At 37.1% G+C, this 23374-nt stretch overlaps 3 protein-coding genes across 7 annotated transcripts in view; 2 read left to right on the plus strand and 1 right to left on the minus strand.

Moving 5' to 3' along the window:
• Window positions 1–28: 28 nt before the first annotated feature.
• LOC107661218 (C-X-C motif chemokine 13-like) lies at window positions 29–2450 on the plus strand. The gene is made up of 4 exons (XM_016450717.1): window positions 29–1007; window positions 1294–1429; window positions 1678–1761; window positions 1880–2450. The coding sequence occupies exons 1-4, from the start codon at window positions 944–946 to the stop codon at window positions 1920–1922; spliced, it is 327 nt and encodes a 108-aa protein (XP_016306203.1). The 5' UTR covers window positions 29–943; the 3' UTR covers window positions 1923–2450.
• A 91-nt stretch (window positions 2451–2541) lies between these two features.
• On the minus strand, window positions 2542–16417 carry LOC107661217 (CCR4-NOT transcription complex subunit 6-like). Of its 5 annotated transcripts, none has more exons than XM_016450713.1 (13): window positions 16245–16417; window positions 13419–13540; window positions 12637–12823; window positions 12236–12321; window positions 12039–12128; window positions 11876–11944; window positions 11633–11790; window positions 8316–8470; window positions 8080–8231; window positions 6988–7215; window positions 5734–5927; window positions 5337–5542; window positions 2941–3050 (listed from the first exon to the last, which is right to left on the minus strand). In XM_016450713.1, the coding sequence occupies exons 2-13, from the start codon at window positions 13528–13530 to the stop codon at window positions 3017–3019; spliced, it is 1671 nt and encodes a 556-aa protein (XP_016306199.1). In that variant the 5' UTR covers window positions 13531–13540; window positions 16245–16417; the 3' UTR covers window positions 2941–3016. The 5 variants fall into 5 exon arrangements, with proteins under 5 accessions (XP_016306202.1, XP_016306199.1, XP_016306197.1 ...); XM_016450711.1 differs by having other exon boundaries at window positions 2941–3053; XM_016450712.1 differs by lacking the exon at window positions 16245–16417 and adding an exon at window positions 14603–14683 and having other exon boundaries at window positions 2941–3053.
• A 2851-nt stretch (window positions 16418–19268) lies between these two features.
• LOC107661265 (39S ribosomal protein L1, mitochondrial-like) overlaps window positions 19269–23374 on the plus strand; it is a 6341-nt gene continuing 2235 nt past the window's right edge. The window contains exons 1-8 of the mRNA XM_016450763.1: window positions 19269–19361; window positions 20209–20326; window positions 20444–20708; window positions 21760–21843; window positions 21981–22052; window positions 22287–22398; window positions 22485–22582; window positions 22722–22803. Coding sequence (XP_016306249.1) covers window positions 19331–19361; window positions 20209–20326; window positions 20444–20708; window positions 21760–21843; window positions 21981–22052; window positions 22287–22398; window positions 22485–22582; window positions 22722–22803 — 862 coding nt within the window. The 5' untranslated portion in view covers window positions 19269–19330. The remainder of the gene's footprint in view (window positions 19362–20208; window positions 20327–20443; window positions 20709–21759; window positions 21844–21980; window positions 22053–22286; window positions 22399–22484; window positions 22583–22721; window positions 22804–23374) is intronic.

Here is a 23374-nt window from a genome sequence, read left to right on the forward strand (position 1 = left end):
CACACATTATGTTGCTTGAACTTCGACATATTGCCTCACAGTATTATTATGCATCAGCCTTAAAAGAAAGCTTTGTTTTGTCTTTAACAGTCAAATCAGACCTCACAACACAAATGTCAGATGACAGTATATTTGTGTACAGCACATTTGGCGGAGAAGATAATCAGGGCCACAAAATATAGTTCAAACCACTTGGTTCTGTGAAGATGAGGAAACATCGCCTTTTAGCCTCCCTCAAGAACTAAAACATGAAACTGAAAGCTACATTTCACATCATTTCAAGAGAATGAAAACCAGGTTCCAAAGTGAAACAATGAAAGCCCTTGTTTACAGATAAAAGAATAAGACTGCACAATTGTGATAAGAAACATGCAACATGAAAGTAACTTGTTTCTAAAATGTATTTATGCATCTGTGCATGTATTTCCCCCCTTTTATAGCTCATTGATTGAATAATGTACTGTATGGGTATCTTCCCTAATTATTTCTATTCTCGAGTTTTTTAGTGCATGCAGTAGGCTGTATGTGAGAGGATGGAAGATCTTCTAAATACACTTTGAGTTTTTATTATTGAGGAGATAACTAATCCAATAAAAATACAAAATGCAAATGAACCCCCCCCACCCAAAAAAAAGTTTCTTGCCATGTGTTAATTACCGCCAGTGAGTTAACAAAATCCATTATTGAGATTCAGAAGTAAATTACTTTAAAATATTCAATATTATATTGTGAATTGATGTGATTATCTTCCCATCTCCTTTAAGAGTAAAGCTATATAGCTATTTTCCTCTGACAGTAAAATTCCAACTCATATGCATAATTATTTTTCACCCACTTGCTATTATACGTTTATCACTTCCTCTTCTGAGCATCAATATAAACTGGGCAGAAGACGCCTCTCATCCTAGACTTGCTTCACTCCACATCTGATCTCAGCCTCAACATGTCACTGCTCTCTTATTTACTGCTGGCAGCTACTGCAGCCTGCTGCTTCACAACCCTCTTTGGTAAGAGTATAGAAATTTATTTTATTTTAGTGGTGCAGCATTCTGTGTGGTCAATATTATGTGGTGTTTTTATACAAAGATGTCTGTACAAACCAAGTGCTTTCGAAGTTTAAAAGGTGGATCTGTTAAAGGGTAAAATGTGCTATAATTTACTGCAGGTTAATTATGCACTCAACTGTTGTCCTAATTATTTTTTAACATACTAGCCATTTATTCTGTCTTTTTTTATTTCTGATAGAATGGTTACAACATGTCATTCTAACTGTATCTACATGGCTTCTTTCAGCATTGCCAATGGATGGTGTTGCTACCAACAGCAACTGTCAGTGTGTGACCACCACCTCATCCATAATCCCATCTCGGCTGTTCCAGAGGATTGAGATCCTGCCTCCGGGAGCACACTGTCGCAAAACTGAGATCTTGTGAGTCATGATGTTTTGCTTCTACTCATCGGTGGCACACACACTTCAATCACAGACATGAGGGAAATGTGCAAGGGGGTGCATGTTTCCTCTGTTCTGACAAACCTCAGTGCTCTCGAAAATGTGTTACATTTTTCATTAATTTGCCCACGCAGCTCTCAAGACAAATGTCACTTATTGCCCATACATTTGTGTAAGACAGGCATATATTGTTGCATATATTTATTAAATCATTTTAAATTCCTCAGGATTACCAAAAAGGACAACAAAACAGTTTGCATAGACCCTGAAGCACAATGGATCAACAAAGTCCTCACAAGAGTAATGAGGAGGTAGGGTTTAAGTCTTAACTCCCAAAAACAAGACTGTCTAAGCTAGAATTGACCTTTTGTTTTATCTTTCTTTGCATTGTCTAATGGTCGTCTTTTGTTTCTTTTTCCTACTGTACAGCAGAAGAAGTGTAAAGGAAAGTGCCGAGCCCACTGCGGCATAAATCAAAGCGGACAAGAACAAAAGACATTTTCCACTTCCTACTTTTCAACTATTCCTTTTCGTTAAACAGGCAACTCAAGTGTGCTGAATGTTATCAGGCCATATTTACGTAGTCACAAATTTGTTATCGTAGGCTGTCTACAAAATCTGTAATTATTCTTTTGAAATAAAACTCACAACCTTCTTCCTTTAAAATGACATCTTTATTGCCTTTAAGGTGGGAGACTAGGACAAGACTTTGTTGAGAATTTCTTGTTTTATAAATGGGCCACATGTAGCACCATTTTCATTTGTAAACAGAAAGTTTTTTCCCCCAATATAATCATCACCATATATGTTCATAGACTAAACAAGATTTACAAAATGTGTATTCCTCAGCGGAGGAGAAACTGCATGAAAAAAACTCCCAAAGTCAATGAGAAAAATCCAGTGATTAAGTCATCATCTCATTGGGAAAATGCTCTTTTTTGGATATTCTAATAATTGTTTCTCAAGGTTCTTAGCAAAACAATACTTTACATCATCTTACAATCATGCAAGTCCTTCATTAATTTGAATTTCTTATCAAGACTGACCTCAAACCCTGGTGCCATAATCCATATTCAATGAAAGACTACTGCTATTTTCCACATGCTTTTATTACTAGTTTAAAAATACTGCATGTTCATCAATCTTGATTAAAATACCTGGCCATTCAGACCCTTTGCCATGAAGAAATATGCTCAGCTTGTTCAGTGGGAATTTCTGTAAGGAGAACACATGTATCCACCAGAAAACAAAACTACTGCTACCACTAAACTGTTGATTGCAAATTGACGTGCTTACAGTTATAAAAACATAACTGTATCACGGCCACTTAAGTAGTCACCATGTCTCTCTGGTGAAGAGAAGAGATGGACAGATGAATGGATGAGTGGATGGAAGGGTGCAGGGATGGATGCAATGTTGATTGCAAATTGACTTGCTTACAGTTATAAAAACATAACTGTATCACGGCCACTTAAGTAATCACCATGTCTCTCTGGTGAAGAGAAGAGATGGACAGATGAATGGATGAGTGGATGGAAGGGTGCAGGGATGGATGCTGGTGCTGGCTCACTCTGTAAGCGTCTTGCTTTCACAGGCAGTACTGCTGTAGAAAAGATGGTTCAGACTAGGCACAGTTTGATCAAAGAGGAATGCTCTACTTATCAATTTCTGCAAAAGTGACAAAAAGTGAAAGCACTGATGAAAAGACTAAAAATCTCAAATGTGAAGGTGTTGCACATATCCAAACCAAATATGTCATTAAATTGAACAGGGATGGGAGTTAATCAGTGTGGTTATCGTTTATATTCTGAAGTTTGATGGCAGTAAGTGTTAAGTAGCATGCAGCACACATAGTCCAACACTAAATAGTCCACTTCAGCACCTCTGAGCTTCCTTTTGAAATGTATTACTCACACCAGCTCAGCACAGAACAAGGCACAGTCTGCTGAAGCATGTTAGGGAAGCTATAGCTTTGTACAAAAAAGACATTAAGTGAGCCTGGATGTGTCGAATAGACAAATACGATCAACAACCTACGCTCCTCACAGGTTAAACATCACAAAATGCTCCAGGATTTTAACTCAAGATCTTGCTTTATACATTTTGATGATTGCTATTTTTTAGTTTATAAAAGTCTGAATTCATGCAGGGAAATGTTCTCACAGTAGTCATGTGACAGACAACACTAATGCCACTGACATCAAATAAATGCTTTAGAAAATTTAATAGTTTGCCCAAATTCATTCAGTTTAAGACTATAAATACACTACACAACTTTTACCACGGTTTGCACTCTTGACAAGTTGACACTAGCTGCCTAAAGTCAGAGCAAATGCAGATTTGAGTTGACAGATTTCACAGAAAATCACAGTGTATATGATGGGCACAGACTTTTTTCTTTTTTTTTTCGCTTCGGACTATGAACTATGTCCAGTCGGACAACATCAAAAATGTCTTGAGATGATTTTACAACGCATATCGTTTTAACTGGTTATTCGTCTCCTAGCAATGACAGATATGTTTCTGTGTTAGTTTGCTGTATTCGGAACAATACATAAATTCAGATTTTCAACGTTGTGTAGCGTATTACAGCTTTTAGAGAAATTTAGCGAATGATTGCGTTTTAACTCGCCAACCTTGAAAACCATAAATATGTAGATATAACAGTGAGAACAGCCTTTAACTACAGAAACGCCCTCGAATCGTATAGTTGTGCCAAACAAATAAAATGAAAGAATCATGTCATTTTTCTCTTCTCCAACAAATCACAAAATGACATTTATAAATTAACATTCATCCTGTACCGATGCAGCTGACAAGCCATTAAGCATTGAAACAAATGTGAAACAACAGGACTAAGCTGAATTAGCCTGAGTTAAAGGGATAGTTCACCCAAAAATGAAAACTGTTCCACAGAAGAAACAGTCATACAGGTTTGGAACACCATGAGGGTGAGTAAAATATGACAGTATTTTCATTTTTGGGCAAACTATGCCTTAAACCCCTAGGTAGTCTTCAGTAGCAATTATAAATTGTACCAATAACGTCAACCATCTACCAATCAGAGATTCTCGCTGACATCATGAGATCACTGAGGCAGGGAGGACTTGTATTGTGTAAATATACATCAGTACGGTGATGTGATTTAGATGCTGATGCAAGCAGCAAGAGAAAACCGCACAGCTGGGTTATAATCAGTAGGGCTGGGATCCTCTTTAATAGTGTACATTTTTGACCAAAAGACAAGTTTGCATAATACTTTACATTGCACTATTAAGAATTTTCAATTAAAAATAGATTGCTGAAAATTCCAACTTCGCCGCAGTGTTTCAGTTCATAACCTTAATGCAAATCCATCCTCCGATAACATCCTGCACAGGATGCAGTAACTAATATTTGACTGCATAATAAAGAGACAAATGGGGTTTTATTGTACTGGGAAATTCACAGATTTAAATGCTTTCATAATGATTTCTTGTCAAATTTATGAGATGCTGAAGGGGAATTTAAAAGAGGATGCTAAATGAAACATCTTTTTTGTAATACTCTTTCTGACACTGTTATGCTACATGATCTGTCTTCGCTTAAGTTACACATTTCTACCATCCAAATATTGACACATGGCTTACACAATCTCACATTTAGACTCAGACAAACAGATCGATTTCCCTGAAAGCAGCGTTTGTTTGGTACCAAACAGAGAATCCCAACCCTAATTTGGTATTAAGCTTTTGTTTTCATGTTGGAAAACGTAATAAGATCATATAATCGTGTGCAAAGGTTAAAAAAGGAACAAAGTAGGTGAGTACTTCACTCCTTAATGTGTGTGCCTATATTTGTAGGAGCTCATCATTCGTCCATGGTTTGGGGAAGGGGCCTGCACTACCTGTGGACAGGCAGATGCAGCCCGTTGAGGGGGGGTAAAGGCGGGTGGTACTCCAGCTGAGCCAGAAGGGAAAAGTGATCGGAGGGGATGTGCGGGTGGGGGCAGCCGGTTATGTTGTTGTCCTTCAGCCACTGAGTCTCCAGTGGACCCAGAACGCCCAGAACACGCATCTGTGTCTTAGAGAAGATGATGTAGTCAATCACGCCCTACAAAAAAGGAGAAAGCAGGTTTCAAAAATGGGTAAAAAAAAAAGATAAATAAAAATCTGTGACAATAATATAAAATTAGGAGCCAGCAGCTCCTAGTGCACTGGTTTCAGTGCAATACAATAACAAAGCAAATCACAATTCACTAAAACCGTGAAACCTAAATATATCTGAATTATGTATCTCCTCACCTTGAAGTCATAAGTGTAGTTGGTGTAGGGCATGAGATTCCCCTCGTAGGCACTCTTCAGCTGGAAACTGTGCGTGATACTGCCATCGGGCTTGCCGTTGCAACTGAAGTTGGTTAAGCAATCGCTGTAACGCAGTTCCTTAAAGTCTTTGTGATTTTCTGCAACTCCACCATTACTTAGATACTCCACCACACCTGTGAAAGGCCAGGAAACCTAGTAATGCTGAGACAAGAGCTTCATGCCGAATCTAAATTTTATGTCCATATTTCTCTTAGGAATGACATTAAAGGGGTCATATGATGCAATTTCAATTTTTCCTTTCTCTTTGAAGTGTTACAAGCTCTTGGTGCATAAAGAAGATCTGTAAAGTTGCAAAGACTAAAGTCTCAAATCCAAAGAGATATTCTTTATAAAAGTTAAGAGTCAGCCACGCCCTCCTAAAATGGCTCGTTCTAACACGCCCCCACATGTCTACGTCACGATGTGGGATATTTGCATAACGCCGCCCAAATGTTAATGCAAAGAAAGAAGGCGTAACTTTTATTCTCGTTGTAGTATTGTTGCCACCGCCGCTATGTCGTGAAGGCGCGGTGTGATTCGTTGTGAAAGCTAAACTACTTTGTTTGGCCTTCCAAAAGAGGACGATATCGCTTCGTCATGCCTGGAGCTGATCCGTGCTGGTTGCTGAGGAAATACAACAACTTTGCGCTGATTTCATTACACCAAATACACAAAATAATGTTATTTTTAGCACCATCATATGACCCCTTTAAAGAATAATTCACCCCCCAAAATTAAAATTAGGTCGTCATTTACTCACCTTCATGCCATTCCAAACCTGTATGACTTTTTCTTCTGTGGAACATAAAAAGATATTTTGAAAAATGTCTCAGTGGGTTTTTGTCTATACAACGGAAGTCAAAGGTTACCTGCATTCTTTAAAATATCTAATTTTGTGTTCCACAGAAAGTCATAGAGATTTGAAACAACATGAGGGTCAGTAATGACAGAATTTTCAATTTGGGATGAACCATCCCTTTAATATTGCAGCAGGTGGACATAGACACTTATCCTATTACAAGGAACGCAAAGCCAACTGCCTGCCATCCACTTCATGGGCGCTATATTACGGCTTGCTTACGTGGACTTCTTGAACTCATCTTAGTTGGAATTTACACAATATAGATTGCTCAAGTGAGTTCCCCATTCCCTCTAACTATTTATCTTCAATAAGCAGTTCCAGACATCACTTACCAGAGTCTGGGAGGGAGTTGAGGTCAGCGCACAGGACTATAGGGATGGTGCTGGTGTCTGACGTGGGTGATGCAGAGTTGATGGAGCCCGATGCCCTCTCAGTGATGCTCTTTAGCTCAGACAGGAACATCATGGTCTGGATGAGCTTCACATCTGAGAACTCTGGATCCCAGTGCATGTGGGCATTAGCTACCAGCAAGAACGGTTTCTCTGCAGGCTGCTTTAAACCTGCATTATAACACCAGTAAAACGAATGGGATGGAAGTATTTTACTAAAGAGGAAGCAAATGGAGCTGTAACATCTAAATAAGATCTTTTATAATCAAGGTCATTGCTCCTAGTTCAGAGAAATTCAAAAGCTGAATGTGAACAGGAAACTCTGTTTTCAAAGTGTAATCAGTATTGCAATATTTTGAAAACACAAAAATATTGTAGATTGTAGGGGGAAAAAAAATGAAGAATACGCTGAGAAAGAAGAAATAAAGCAGAACTCATCAAAAAGTGTGTATGCTTAAGAAATTGTATTCAGCTGTATTGAGGCATCATGAAGGAATTAATAAGTATATTATCACTGAAATCCAACCTAACACTGAATTCAACCACAGGATTTAATTTTATATATCAGAGCAGCATATCACTTATGACTAACTTGAATTACCAAATTTTGACAGACATAAATGTTTCATAATTTCATTTAATTGCAGCTGCATCTTCTAAAACATTCAGAGAATGCTACTGATGTTATTTTCAAAGTGGCCAATATCTAGATATCCAATTTCCTAACCTGCCACACATAGCAAAAATGTTTAAAAAAAATCTAACGTAATAAATAAATACTAATATACTCCGAATAATTTGTTTGATGTCGAATCATTTTTGGGCTCAAAATTAATTCTACTGACACAGTGTTGTTTGTGAACATTAATTTATTTTCAGAGACACTATTATTGTCCTCTCATGTAAACATTTTTAACTTTGTGATTTGCTGCCATCTACAGGACAAAGCTAAACAGAAGGTGTGTCAGTGAAGAACAGGAAACCTAAATTGAGCTATTTAATGTGAACTACAGAGTTATCATTCAAGGTCCTTACCACTAGCAAACAAGTCTTTCTTCACCTCCAACAGGACAGCTACTCCGATGTTATCTTTGGTCATGACTCTGTTTAGCATAACCTCCGAGCCCTCCGAGTTTGCCATGGCAACCTGATTGAACTCCACTGTGTGTTTCTGCACCAGAGTAAATCTAGAAAATAAAAAAAAAGTGCACAAGATGAGCTTAATATCATTTCATTTTAAACCTTGTAAGAAGACAGAGGGAGATTCTCACTTCTCAGTCTTGAAGAACACAGCACAGCCATCCACATGTTTCCGCTCCTGTTCTGACATGAGTTTGGCACGAGACTTTGGACAGAAAAAGCCATCATATCCACGCTCTTTCAGTGTTTCCAGAAAGAAAGTGTAGTACTGCTCTGTTTCCACCTCCTGCACATGAGTTCAGTAAAGTTGGCAACGTATTCACCGATTCGAATTTCTCAGATCAATAACTTGTGAGCTAAAAGTTGTTACTACACAAATAACACCTCTTTTCAATCGTAGACAACTCTGCACATGCAGCTGGAGAATGAGCGTTAGAGCAAAGTATAAAACACTGCTGATATTAAAGCACCACACTCAAGTCTAAAGAATGATATTCAAAAGGAATTGCATTTTCAATTTGTGGACGCATATGTTGAGACATAATCCAAACGCAATTGAACAAAGTGGGTGTTGATGAGTTTTAAGTTTGGTGTTTGACAAAGAGCAAACAGAAAGAGAAAGCGTGATCCATGTTATAGCTCTTTATATGAAGCATACAGATTTTAGTCAAGCCACAGATAAGCTTTTTGCTGAAAAATGCACAATACACAATCTTCCAGCCTAGGGTGAAGTCATTGTATACATCAACAATAATTTGGGACAAATCTAAAGTGATTTAATGGAAAACTAGTGAGTGGTGCTCTGTGGCGCGGACAGATGCTGAGTGGCGCCGCCGGTGTGCGTACACTCATAGAAAACAGTTTGTCCGAATTTTAAAGACGTGGTGTGGCGCTGCGCTTCTCGTCCGGTGTGAGACCCCGTTCAGTTGTGAGGTTCCACAGATGTATGTAAGATTTCTTCTTGATGTTGCTTGTTTGTTTGCAGGTAATAACTATTTAGTTCCAGGTTTTTGGCATTGTTTGAAGTGAAAGAAAAAAACCTCCCAAACAACAGTTTTATGACTTTTTTGTTGCAAAAATAGAGACATTTATTGGCTATTTGTCCCCATTTTCCTCATAATGCTAAGTTCACACTACAGGATTTTAAGCCCGAGTTTGCAAGTTACCGAGCTCGCCGACAGGTCGGGCTGTGATCCGGGGAAAATCAGCGGGTGATTGGCACTCGGCAATCTTTATGTGTGAACTACTCAACGACGCATCAAAGAGGCTCGCTAACGCGTCGCCGACACCTCTCCGACGGCAAACAAATATCTAGCATGCTAAATATCTGGACCGGTCAGCCAAGATTGAGGTCTCTGCAGAGCAAAAGTGGGCGTTTCTGAATTTGTGGGTGTTTTCAAACTGCAGGGTGTTTCTCAATCATGCAATCAAAATTATCCCACTTACCTAACCCCACCCCTAAACCTACCGTTACTATGACGTCAGCCAATCAGGAAACATGGTCTAAGAACGCCCCGATCTGGTAACTCCCATTACTTTCCTGCAGAGACCTATGCTTGGGTCGGCCGACTCAACATCACATGGTGTCAGGTGTCGTGATGAGCTACAGCCAATGAGAGAGCAAGGCATGGGTTGAGGTCACCGAAAGAAAAACAACAGCAGCAACATGGCTTAAAGAAAAGTTTGGACACAATAAATGGAGCAAACAGCTTGCAGTGCTAATTTCTTCCCGACATCCATTTTCAAATAAACAACTCCTGTTTCACGTGTTGTTTCGCGTCATTCCCGTTCCAATTCTCGCGTGTGTTTTCGTGACAAAACGTGGTTTGTAGAGTCGTTGGGTGACAGAGTTGTTGTCAGCTTGTGTAGTGTGTAACCACCGGTTGCGGATCATTTACACAGAGTCATGTAGTGTGAACACCACAATGACTTAAAGACAGACAATCAAGTCATGTAGTCTGAACAGCACAGCGATCTGCCGACGTTTAAAGTCATGTAGTGTGAACTTAGCCTAAGAATGAATAAAAATGAAAACGGTTCTTGGTTTTCCACCAGTAGTGGACGTGGCATACTTTCCGACTATATCAATAAACCCCACACTCAAGACTGATTGCCAGCTGACTGTGTTAGGCATTGGAAATGCAAGAGCAAAGGGGATTGTGATTCCATTTGAATTTTGTGAGGGTTGGAGCAGGACGTGGAGAAAGTGAAATAGCAAATGAGTTATTCTCTATTGATATTCCAAAATGACAGAATCATAACTTGTAAGACATTGGAAATGCAACTGAAAATGGACTTTGCATTTCCATTTAAAATTGGGCAGAGATGTTACATACACGGAAAAGAAAATGGAAACACAAATGCACGATTTGCAATTTCTTTTGAAAATTATCCGGAATATCCTTCCATACAAGTCACGTGGAATATATTGTTTACACATATTTAATAATTTAGCTTCCTTGTTTACGTAAAGCACTATATATTGATTCATTATATTAGAAGTTATATGCATGAGCGGTACACTAGCTTTTTATGTTTGGGGTCAGTAAGATTTTCTTTTGTTAAGAGATTCATAATTTTATTAATTTGCACTAAATTGATCAAAAGTGACACTAAAGACATTTATAATGTTACAAAAATGTTCTATTTCAAATAAATGCTTCTCTTTGAACTTTCTATTCATCATAATCCCCCAAAAATGTATTACAGCTTCCACAAAAACATTAATCAACTGTTTTCAGTAATAATAATAATAATAATAATAAGAAGAAGAAATATATCTTGAACACCAAATCAGCACATTAGAATGATTTCTGAAGTATCAAGCGACACTGAAGACTACAGGTGCATCTCAATAAATTAGAATGTCGTGGAAAAGTTCATTTATTTCAGTAATTCAACTCAAATTGTGAAACTCGTGTATTAAATAAATTCAATGCACACAGACTGAAGTAGTTTAAGTCTTTGGTTCTTTTAATTGTGATGATTTTGGCTCACATTTAACAAAAACCCACCAATTCACTATCTCAACAAATTAGAATATGGTGACATGCCAATCAGCTAATCAACTCAAAACACCTGCAAAGGTTTTTCAGTCTGTGTGCATTGAATTTATTTAACACATGAGTTTCACAATTTGAGTTGAATTACTGAAATAAATGAACTTTTCCACGACATTCTAATTCATTGAGATGCACCTGTAATGTAATGGCTGCTGAAAATGCAGCTTTGCCATTACAGGAATAAATTACATTTTAAAGGGGACATAACACATACAGTTTCAGCCAATCTCATGTTAATCTTGAGTACCTATATAGTAGTATTGCATCCTTTATACATTCGAAGTGTCTTTAGATTTGTCAGATTTATAAAAGAAATATACAGCTTTAGGCTTCTCTCCAAAAAAACAGCCGAGTTCCTTTTTAATTTTGAAACAGGAGCTTCATACCTGCAGGCTGATGATGTCAGCATCACAGTTCGTGATCTCCTCCATGATGCCTTTCTTCCTGTACTCCCAGTTAAGGGCCCATGAGGGACAGTAGCCGTACAACTGTCTTGTTGCATACTTGTCGCTCAGTACGTTGTAACACATTACTGTGAACACAGCTTGAGAACACAAGCATTTAATATTAGCTTTGCTCCTTGCTATAGCATGATTTTTAAAAACCAGTGACGGGGTGCTAGTAGGTACCTGTGGGCATCATTTGGTCTTGCTCCCTCAAAGTGATCCAAGGCCTTTGGGGGAGTTGTTCTGGGTGGACTAATATTGGGAGGGGAAAAAGTAGAAGAAAATTAAATGAATACCTTATCTGTATTGTATTAATAAACAGCTATGCAACTGTGTCCGTTATTACCTGCAAGATTGTCAAGCATGTAATTCAATAATTTCCTTGTTCCATCAGGCTCCTGATACAGGTTGAGTATATCCTGGGACAATGGATTACCTGGGAAAGAAATTTTGTTCTCAGGCCTAATGAAAAATATTGCATGCTTGTTCTGCATGTACTGTATAATATAAAACATTTGTTAAAAAAAAAAAAAAAATCTTTACCTTTGAGGCCAAGTGTTTGCAACTGGAAAAGCCGGCCAAGTTCATAAGGCAAAACTCGTAAACAGTTGTTGTTCAAAAGCAATTCCCTAAAAAAATACACTAAGTAAGAAACAAATGTGACCATATAACAAGGCGTCTGTTTAGTGTAACTGGATAAAATCGCTCAAAGCAAAAAAAAAATGGCCTAAACTATTTCTGAGACACTAGGTTTAATAGAGTAATAAGTCCAGTTGAGTCACATCCTAATTAGTTTTATTATATATATTTTCTCTATTTTATACAAATATTTTTAATGGCACTTGTCTTTGAGAACCTGTAATAATGCTGAAAGGTCAATAAAACTATTTGACCTAATTTCAGTCTGAAGGGAATCCGTAGAGATTGACCAATTTGTCACGTACCTGAGAGTCACCATGTTGCCGAGTTCTGCTGGCAAGCTGCGCAGTTTGTTGGAGGACAGGTTTAGGTAGACGAGATGGGGTAGCTTTGAGATTTCAGGAGGAATCCGGCTAAGGTTGTTGTTGTTGATGTGGAGAGCAGTCAGATGGGTCAGCGTCCATAGTGAGCTGCTGAGACTTCTGACCCGCCCTGTACAATGGAAGCACAGGCAGAGTGCACAAATATTTTCCAAATTTCCCAGAGAACACACATACTGATATATGTATATACTCAGCAATGCATGTCACTTTGGATCAAAGCATCTGCCACTTTTTAAAGGGGTCATATGATGTTGCTAAAAAGAACATTATTTTGTGTATTTGGTGTAATGAAATGTGTTTATGCGGTTTAAAGTTCAAAAAACATTATTTTCCACATATTGTACATTTCCCACAAAATCTTCCCACACAGTGACATAGACATGTGGGGGCGTGTTTAAACGAGGCGTTTTAGGAGGGCGTGGACGAGTCTTAACTTTCATAAAGAATATCTCTTTGGGTTTGAGACTTTAGTCTTTGCAACTTTAGGGATCTTATCTATTCACAAACAGCTTGTATCACTCCAAAGAGAAAGGAAAACTTGAAATCGCATCATATGACCCCTTTAAGCAGGTCAGTATAAGTAGGCTTTCACGTTCACTGATTTATTCATTAATTTCTCTCATGTCAATTTACTGTACCTTCAGTAGCACATTCATAAAAATACATTCATTGTATGAGTTGAGGCATGAGGAATAATAACGAACCAGAAATCTCCAACTCGGTCCAGTGTGACTTCTTCCCACTGGCTGCTTCCTCTGCTGACATGATGGTATATAATCTGCGTGGGTCTGGAGGATCATATTTTTCCTTTGGCATGCCTATTAATCTGAAAATACATGTAGAAAATGAACAATTAAACATCATTTCTTTTAGTTACAGCATGTCACTCAGGTCATTTTTCTCTCAGCTACAGTATTACTCATTTTCTCAAAATGTCTGTAAGAAATCATCATAAACCGAGAGAAAGCTGAAAGCCTGATCTATGTACCTGCTGGCAGCGTAATTGTATTTGCAATGTTCATTTTGTGAATGCTGTGAGACTCCCTCTAAGGCCTCAGATCAAGCCAGATCACCCTTAGACAAACTGGCATTATGTAAACATGATGTAAATCAGTCAACAAACCAACAACTGCACTTGAACTTGTGACAAGGAAAAACTTTTTTTCTGACATCAGTTAAGAATTGCTTAAGTTCAATTTAAAATAAAGCTAAAGAAAAAAAACAAACAATATGTAGGTACTAAGTGAAGCTGTAAAATATCAACATCTCACCAACACTGCAGTTCAAAAGTTTGGGATTGGAAAGAAGTCTCTTATGCTCCCCAAGGCTGCATTTATTTAATCAAAAATACAGTAAAAACAACAACATCATAAAATATATTATTACAATTTGAAATAACTGCAAAGATTTTACTCTCTCTCAATAATTTTATGTTTTCTATTTTAATATAGGCCTATTTTAAAATGTAATTTAACCCCCGTGAAAGGAAAGCCGAATTTACAGCAGCCATTACTTATCACTTATCTTCTTCAATGTCATACTACCCTTAAGAAATCATTCTAATATGCTGATTTGGTGCTCAAGAAACATTTCTTAATATTATCAGTGTTAAAAACAGTTGTGCTGCTTAATATTTTTTGTGGAAACTGTGATACATTCTTTTAGGATACTTTGATAAATAGAAAGTTTAAAAGAACAGCATTTATTTGAAATAAAAAGTTTTATAATAATTATAAATGCCTTTACTGGCATTTTTGATCATTTATTGCATCCTTGTTGAATAAAAGTATTAATTTATTAAAAAAACAATTATTTACTGACCCCAAACTTTTTAACCATAGTGTATGTTCTAGAAACCAGGCCAAAGTGAGAGATCCTGAGTGCTTACCGAGAGACAGACAGACGGCTGATGTTTACACTGATACATTGAACTGTTTGAGTAGTTGATATCTCTCATGCCGAGCCAAAACATTATGGCAGGCTAGGGCACTGACAGAGTTTAAAGGGGTCATATGATGCGATTTCAAGTTTTCCTTTCTCTTTGGAGTGTTACAAGCTGTTCGTGAATAGATAAGATCCCTGAAGTTGCAAAGACTAAAGTCTCAAAACCAAAGAGATATTCTTTATCAAAGTTAAGACTCTGCCACGCCCCCCTAAAACGGCTCGTTCTAACACGCCCCCACATATCTACCTCACTATGTGGAAATATTTGCATAATGCGCCCAAATGTGGACGCAAAGAAAAAAGGCGTGGTTTCAGTAACCACAGTTAGTGTTGATGCAGCCATGTCGGAGAGATGCTGTGTGTTTCTAGGCGAAAGCAAAAGCACTTTATTTGGCCTTCCAGAAGTAGATGCATTTAGGAATCTTTAAGGTTACTTACAACAGAACAGCAATGCATTTTATGGACGAGCCTGTCAGAAATCATAGCATGTGTCTTAAGGATATTGCGGCTTGTGTACTGCATCATTACTGTGTCTGTTCCCCTTTCGGGCTTGAACTGATGGTAAAACTAATGACATTATTTACTGTCTTTACATTTATTTTGAAAGATGAAGCTCGCGATTATGGTAAGGGGCGTTACATTTCCGACGAGTGCTTGCGGTGTTCGGCCAATCACAATGCACTGGGTCAGCTGGCCAATCAGAGCAGACTGCGCTTGTCGGAAGGAGGGACTTTGTAGAAAACGAAGCGTTTGAGAGAGGCGGGGCATAGAGGACCTACAATAATGTACAGTATTTGAAAAATAATGTGTTTTTTGAACATTAAAGCATGTCAACATATTCTGTTACACCAAATACACAAAATAATGATCTTTAAAAAAGCATCATATGACCCCTTTAACTTAGCTGAACTTTGGAGATGTCGCAGTAGGATTGTTTTTTTTTTAATCAATCCCTTTCAGCTGTAAAAGATGAAAGCAAAACAGCACTTTTACATAACTCCCTATGAATAGGTAAAAACACCACCAGCGAGAGCTTTTAAACAGACGACTGCCCTTATTAATTGCCTTTTATAGAAAGAACATGTGGTACGCTGTAATCATTCAGTCGCAGCTGTTACATACACAAGAGCACATGCCAAACTCTTAAGAGCTGTTCACTGTGTGTATTGTGAATTCTGTAGTCTTTATCTGTCACTGAACCGCTGTGTATATGGCCATGTGACAATAAAAGTTATTTGATTGAACGCTACGGCGTATAATATGCAAATGAACGCTTGGTCACGATGATGACAGCCAAGGAGTTACGTAACCCGCTCTTTGAAGTTACCAAGCAACTTGTGTGAATAAAACAAACGCACAAGTTCCGAGCTGAACCTAACTTGGACTCTTCAAAAACATAGCGGTGTTTCGCGTTACAGGTAAAAGAAACTATGTGGCGTGTAATGGGTTGAAACACTTCTCTCGTGTTTATTAAGTTACAGCACACGCCGTCTCCTTAGCCGATCTTCTGGAGGTAGAGCTGGGGACATCAGGCGTATTTGACATCCAAAAATCACCACGCCGGAATGCAGTACGTAGATTCTTACCTGCATTCGGGCGGTGGGAGAGGAGCTGCTGGTGTGATATGATCAGAGACATACAGACAAACTGCGACCGATCCTCATCCTGAGAGTCTGGCAGAAGGAAGGACAACACTCTGTCTGAGCTTCCGCTTCAGTCCACGGCCCCCTTACAACCAACGATAGGAAGTCCGACTCTTTTCCGCGAATCGGTTCTTTTGAACCTTTCGTTTTTAAGAACCGAGTCACATGGCCCCTGATGTTTTCTAGTTTAGTTAGTTGCATGATTCAGTTTATAAAAACAAAGGCATTGGAACTTAAATTTATATTTACATTAAACAATGCTAAATTCGATTACATCTTTGGCTAAAGTTTTGCACGTAATAAAATACTGTAATTTGTTTCGTACATGTTGATGTCATAATTATTAATTTAGGCTACTAAAGCCAAGGCTACTAATTTTCGACATTTCTGTTAATGAAAGTATATCCTTGGTTTACCCCAAATGCTCTTACTGTCAGAGCACTTATCGTTCTGGGATCGCTTTAAGAACCGAGTCACATGGCCCCCGATGTTTTCTAGTTTAGTTAGTTGCATGATTCAGTTTATAAAAACAAAGGCATTGGAACTTAAATGTATATTTACATTAAACAATGCTAAATTCGATTACATCTTTGGCTAAAGTTTTGCACGTAATAAAATACTGTAATTTGTTTCGTACATGTTGATGTCATAATTATTAATTTAGGCTACTAAAGCCAAGGCTACTAATTTTCGACATTTCTGTTAATGAAAGTATATCCTTGGTTTACCCCAAATGCTCTTACTGTCAGAGCACTTATCGTTCTGGGATCGCTTCGAATGCAAATCAGACAGGGCTCCGTTTCCCAAAAGCATCGTACAATTTTCCATTGTCACCAATGAAGCTACGATCAACTAGGCTTACGATGCTTTTGGGAAACGCAGCCCAGGGGCCTCATTTATAAAACTCTCCGTAGATTTCATCCTAAAAGTGTACGTACGCTCAAAAGCTAGATTTTGCTTACGCACAAAAGTTTTCAGATTTATAAAACCATGCATACGCCAGAACCTGCGCGTACATGCGTCTCCTCCCCAAAATCACCATATGTGGAGCTTACAACGCCTTGTTTTACTATGCATAACCTCATCTGCATATCATTTCCATGCATATTCCCATCCACGTGACACCATGTTTAACACTGTCAAAGATAAATACATCAAGGAAATATGAGATACGGACTATAAATGCCATTTGTGCCATACATTAATTCTTATTTCTAAAAATCATCCAATATCCTTGTTATGTTTTAGAATAAATATATCAAGATAAAAACAAAAATAAAAAACAAAAACTGTTTAAAATAGTTTTCAGATAAATATTTTAGAATAGAGTTGATCTCATTCTTTAACACTGGCCAAATAGTAGCCTATTTCAATTGTTTTAAACAATTCAAATCAAACTAAATGTATGCAGTTTTGCTAATAAGGTGAATATCTTTTAGTTATTTTGAGTGGAAACAGATAGGCCTATTTATTGCAGTGTAAAATTGTCTGACTCGGCGCGTCACTAACAAAGTATTTTAAAAAGGAAACGTATAAATCTTACCGTTTTCTTCAAGTCGTATCCTTCAAATACAGCGGTACTTTTCATAATGTTGTAGAGATGCCTTAATTCACACGACATCAACACCTCTGTGCAGCTACGGTTAACAGTAAGATATTATCATTGGACCTATTCAAACTGGATAATGGACAGTTCGACCACTGCATCCAGAAGTGTCCGCCATAATATCGAAGTAAGTGCGCATCATTGGTCATTGTTCTCGCTAAAAAATATTTTCTCATAACATGAGATCTGCACTTCAGTTTAAAGATGAATTATTGTGCACCTATAGCACTCCTCGCTGTCAATAAAAGAGGAAAAGTGATCAAGCGCATTTACTACAAATATGTCTAAATTCATATAATTTTGGTTTAAGTTCTGCTTAATGACTTTATGTAATTTCTGTCCTTATCTCCATATGAGATTGAAATATTTAATGTAAATGTATATATATATCGACATGAAAACAGAGCTTAAAATCATTGTTTTTACTTCATTAATTTTCTCACTCAAGGAAACAGAGTTCGTACGCATGGGTCAGAGTTTGCGTGCAGGTGCGCAAATTTTCCCGTCAAGTTTGTTTTTATAAATCCCATCTTTTGCGCAGGAAGTGGCGTAAGCCTCTTTCAGGGCTGTTTTTGTGCGTACGCAACGGTTATAAATGAGGCCCCAGGCCAGTTTGTTCTCGGTTCAGTGATTCAGTAAGTTGGTGAATCGAGAACCGCTAATACCGAGTCCGTCCGTTTCGTGAACGAACAGTTCGGAAAGGTTTTGCAAACCGGTTCAATCGAGTCATTAAAAAGATCCGACTCAAAAGAACGAATCGAGAAATTTTACTCTGAAATACGGCTTACTCGAAGTGGAGAACATTGTGCTCTTGCAAAAATTTTTTGTTCTGTTTCTGTTTCTGTTTTATTATAGTATGCCTTTAAACGTATAGGCAATATACATATTCTTATAGGGAATTATTTATAATAAAACTGCAAAGTTGAAATACGGCTTACTCGAAGTGGAGAACATTGTGCTCTTGCAAAAATACGATATATGTCTGTTTTATTATAGTATGCCTTTAAACGTATAGGCAATATACATATTCTTATAGGGAATTATTTATAATAAACCTGCAAAGTTTAACTTATTACAGAACTACCTTTATCGCGCAACTTTTGCATATTTCAGGCAGGATTATTGGATCATTTGATATGAATGGTAACAACAAGAATAACAAGAATGTTGTTGCTGTTTCCCTTCTAAAACAATTGGTTAAAACAAGATGATGGTGGAAAAGTTAAATTATATGACGGACACATTAATTGTTTATTGTAGTATATAAAGTATAGTGTGTGTGTATATACCAATTTATTTTAAGTATGCATGATATTTTTTACTAAAGATAGATGCGCAGTTGCGCACGACATGGGTGGGAACGCTTAAAGCTTGTTGATGATTTAGACGGGAAAATCTAAGTGTAACACAATAGTCTGTCAACATGGCCGCCCCCTCAAGGGATTTTTTAAGAGGTCAGTTTTGAAACGTTAAATATAATTTTACGTATGTTCTTTATATTCCGTTATATTTTCAGAGATTATTAACATGAAAACTGTCATGTGCAGAATACTTGAGCTGATGTGTTAAATATAGCGCTGTGCATCTATACAAGCTAACGACGTTGACCACGATCGCTTATAGTTATGCTTATCAAGAGAAATGATCCCTCTGCTTTTACTTCTTTAATAAAATGCTTAGATGAAGTTACATTTTGGCTAGCCCAAATTTTTCTATCCTTAAATGAAGATAAGACTGAGGTGATTGTTGTTGGGCCCTCTGATAATTCTCAGGCAACCAGCTTAGATCTGGGTAGTTTATCAGTGTTTAGATCTTCACGTGTACGGAACCTGGGAGTTTTGTTAGATGAGTCCTCAAACCTTGATAAACATATCTCCTCCGTAATAGGTTCTAGTTTTTATCAACTTCGCCTGTTATCAAAAATCAAACCTTTCTTAAATCATAAATCGTTAGAGATGGATCGTTTCTCTTGTGTTATTAATATATTTATTTATTTTATTATTAAGGCGAGACCCTGTTTAATTGTGTAGCTGTGCAGATTTTTATATTCTTTTTACTATTTTGAATTTCTGTACAGCACTTTGGTCAGCCGTGTGGCTGTTTTATACGTGCTATATAAATAAACTGAAACTTGAAACTTATGTGAATTTATGCAGTGCGTCTGTATGAAGGATAAAGTATACTTATAGAATTTTAATAAATTTGAACCACTAATTGGCTAATTAAAATGTAATCATTAACATGTCATTTGGCCCAATCATTTTGATTCTGCTTTACACAAGTGTCCTGTTTCACGCACAGTTTTACCCAGATGTCAGAGGCTGTTCTTCACATGCAGAGCTCCTTCTGTCTCCTACAGCTCACTGACTGCACACAGACAGCAATCTGTCAGATCCTACGCTGCTGCTGCTGCCGCCAAGTGAGTTCTCTTAACACTATTTAGCCTGGATTCGACGTGCTGACAAACTTAGAAACCATGCGAGAAAAATCTATATGCAAAGAAGAATCATGTTTCTCATTAAAACTCTCTTTGTAGGCAGAAAGAGAAGAAAGAGGAGACTGTTCAAGAAAAGGTGGTGAAAGAAAAACAAAAGGTTGATGACAAAAACAGACACAAACCCTATGGACTCACAGCCTGGGCTCCAGTAGATGATGTGTACATGGTGAGGTACTATCCCAAACCCATCTATGAGACATCCGTGTCCATTGAAATGCTGAAGAACTTTCAGAAGCTGGACTTCAGTCCCGAAAACCAGCCTGTATATACTAACCTACGTCTAGACATGAAGCTGGAGAAAAAGGTACATTTTGGGTGGTTATTTTCTTAAAATAGCCTTAAGTAACTTTTGCTTAAAAGAATAAATGTACTTTTGCTTTTAAATTCATAAAAACAAACACCATTGTTCAAACATTTGTGGTTGGTAAAAACTGTTATAATTGTGAGATGTTCTCTATTTTAATATTTTTTAAAATATGATTTATTCCTGGCATGGCAAAGCTGAATTTTCAGCATCATTATTCCAGGCTTCAGTGTCACATGATCCTTCAAAAATCATTAGAATATGCTGTTTTGATGTTCAAGAAACACATCTTAATGTTATCAGTGTTGGAAAAAAAAAACTGCTAGTTAATATTTTTTGTGGAAACTGTGATACATTTTTCAGGATTCTTTGATGAAGAAATAGTTCAAAAGCATTTAAACAGTATTTATTTGGAAAAAAACTAAACAAAATGTAGTATTAAAGTCTTAAACTCACTTTTGATCAATATAATGCAAATAAAAACCAAAAAAAAAACTCGCTGACCCCAAACTTTTAAACAGTAATGTACTCATTTAAACATTCAATTAAATCCGCAAACTAGTGTGACTAGTGTGCTGGAAATATGTTCCAGGAAAAGCTTTTCTGTGCTTTAGTTACAGTTGTTAAATCAGAGTTGTTCTGGAGCTGTTCATGCTTTAATAAATTAAATGCATCAAGTTCAAAATTTCTACACAGTTTCTTGAAGATTCTTTTATTTTGTATGAAAAAAAGTTAAAATATTCATCAGTACATCAGAACAGTTGCTGAAATAATGAACTGTGATGTTGAAAAGCATTTAATATGTGACTAATGCAGAAGTCTGCCTGTTCTTGTGATGGTTTCTTTTAAATTAAATCTATATATTGTTAAATAAACTACAAACAGTGTTATTTTGAGTTAATTGAATGAAAAATACTCTTGTCAGTTGAATAAATGTTCTTACTAGCTATGTTGCAATGTTTAAGAAAACATTTCAGCACTCAGCATTATAACTGCAACAAACAGTCACATTTGAACACAACATTATGACTTTCCATTGTTTTTGTTTCAGAAAAAAGTGGATCCGTTTGTTAGCATAATTCATTTACCACATCCCTTCAAGTCGGACATCAACAAAATAGTGGTTTTTACTGAGGTGGGAGCATCACTCTGTGGTCTATTATGTTAAACATTACAGGTGTCATTGACTGAACTGATTTGATATAATTTACAGCTCCATTAAAGGAGGCTGTACATTTTACATGCATTAATTGTAGAGTTATGGCTTTACAGAATCCAGATCAAGCCAGAATAGCAGTGGAGAATGGAGCAGCAGTTGCAGGTGGAGCAGAACTGGTTGAGAAGGTAAAGCTCATGAGAACTTATCATTGCTGGTAGAAATGTAATTCCTGCATATACTGTTTAAAGGTTTGCTTGTGTAAAAAATGGCTGTTTATTTTTATTGTGTTCAAAAAGTTCCCATTTACCCTGAATTCAATCTGTGTTTCGGCTATCACATAATAATAATATATTGATTTTGCAATTACAGTTGCAATTCCCTAAATACTTTGTGTGCCTTTTAATCAATGTTGATGACAGATTTTAGCTGATGAGATCACAGCAGATTTTTACTTGGCTGTGCCAGACATTGTACAAAAGCTGCTCCCTTTGAAGAACAAGCTGAGGAAGAAGTTTCCCAAGAGCAAGAGAGGTCAGTGAGTTGCACATATATCAGGCATGTTCTATTAATGTGCAACTAAACGGAGGTTAAATGGCTCTTTGTGTTGCTTGCATCAGGATCAGTTGGAATGAATATTCCCAAAATGCTTGCATTGTTCAAGAGTGGTCATGAATACATGGTTGAGGACATCTATGTCAACACACAAGTTGCAACAGTAAGTCACATTGAACTTCTTTGAGTGACAGACACTATTCGTAATAAAGTAAGAGAGAACAGGGTGGTATCTGCTTATTTTCACATCGATGAGGCTTTTCTCCCCCACTTTGTTAACATAATTTGTTTTTTTTAAACAGCTGGACATGCCAAACGAGTATATTCTAGAAAACATTCGTGCCATTGTAAAAGATGTGGCAAGCCATAAACCAGCAGAATTTGGTCAGTAATTTATGTATGAAGTGATTTTATTTATTGTCCTAACCACCTCACAAATTCTGATTATATTCACGTTCTTTTGTGCAAATGCCTAGGCTGAATTCCTTTGATCATTTAAAAACTATACAGTTGTGACTACATGTATACAGTCATGGTCAGAATTATTGGCACCCTTGGTAAATATGATCAAAGAAGGCTGTGAAAATAAATCTGCATTGTTAATCATTTTGATCTTTTATTAAAAAAATTCACATAAATCTAACCTTTCATTGGAGAATAAGAATTTAAAATGGGGGAAATATCATTATGACATAAATGTTTTTCTCTAATACACATTGGACACAATTAACGGTACCCTTTTATTCAATGCTTTTTGAAACCTCCTTCTGATTCTTTAATTTTATCTTCTATTTCTTCTAACACTTCCTCAAATCTTATTCTATCGTGGTTTATCATCTTCTCTAATGCTATGCGTGCCTGTCTATAGCATTCCATCCGTAAATATCCTTCACTTTCTTTTCTCTCTTGCCTCTTTGTTTTCACAGCTGGTTCCTTTTTTTTCTTCCTACTCTCA

The sequence above is a fragment of the Sinocyclocheilus anshuiensis genome, unplaced genomic scaffold (genome assembly GCF_001515605.1).
Source record: "Sinocyclocheilus anshuiensis isolate Anshui unplaced genomic scaffold, SAMN03320099.WGS_v1.1 scaffold1365, whole genome shotgun sequence".
NCBI classification, from domain to species: Eukaryota; Metazoa; Chordata; class Actinopteri; order Cypriniformes; family Cyprinidae; genus Sinocyclocheilus; species Sinocyclocheilus anshuiensis.

Excerpts from the sequence above, each read along its gene's own strand:
- LOC107661218 (XM_016450717.1), top strand. The coding sequence starts at position 944 with ATGTCACTGCTCTCTTATTTACTGCTGGCAGCTACTGCAGCCTGCTGC. Across the intron at positions 1,008-1,293 it reads CTGCTTCACAACCCTCTTTG|CATTGCCAATGGATGGTGTT; the intron begins GTAAGAGTATAG and ends GGCTTCTTTCAG. Across the intron at positions 1,430-1,677 it reads TGTCGCAAAACTGAGATCTT|GATTACCAAAAAGGACAACA; the intron begins GTGAGTCATGAT and ends TAAATTCCTCAG.
- LOC107661217 (XM_016450711.1), bottom strand. The coding sequence starts at position 13,530 with ATGCCAAAGGAAAAATATGATCCTCCAGACCCACGCAGATTATATACC. Across the intron at positions 7,216-8,079 it reads GAAAGACTTGTTTGCTAGTG|GTTTAAAGCAGCCTGCAGAG; the intron begins GTAAGGACCTTG and ends GTTATAATGCAG. Across the intron at positions 5,928-6,987 it reads CAACTCCCTCCCAGACTCTG|GTGTGGTGGAGTATCTAAGT; the intron begins GTAAGTGATGTC and ends GGCCTTTCACAG.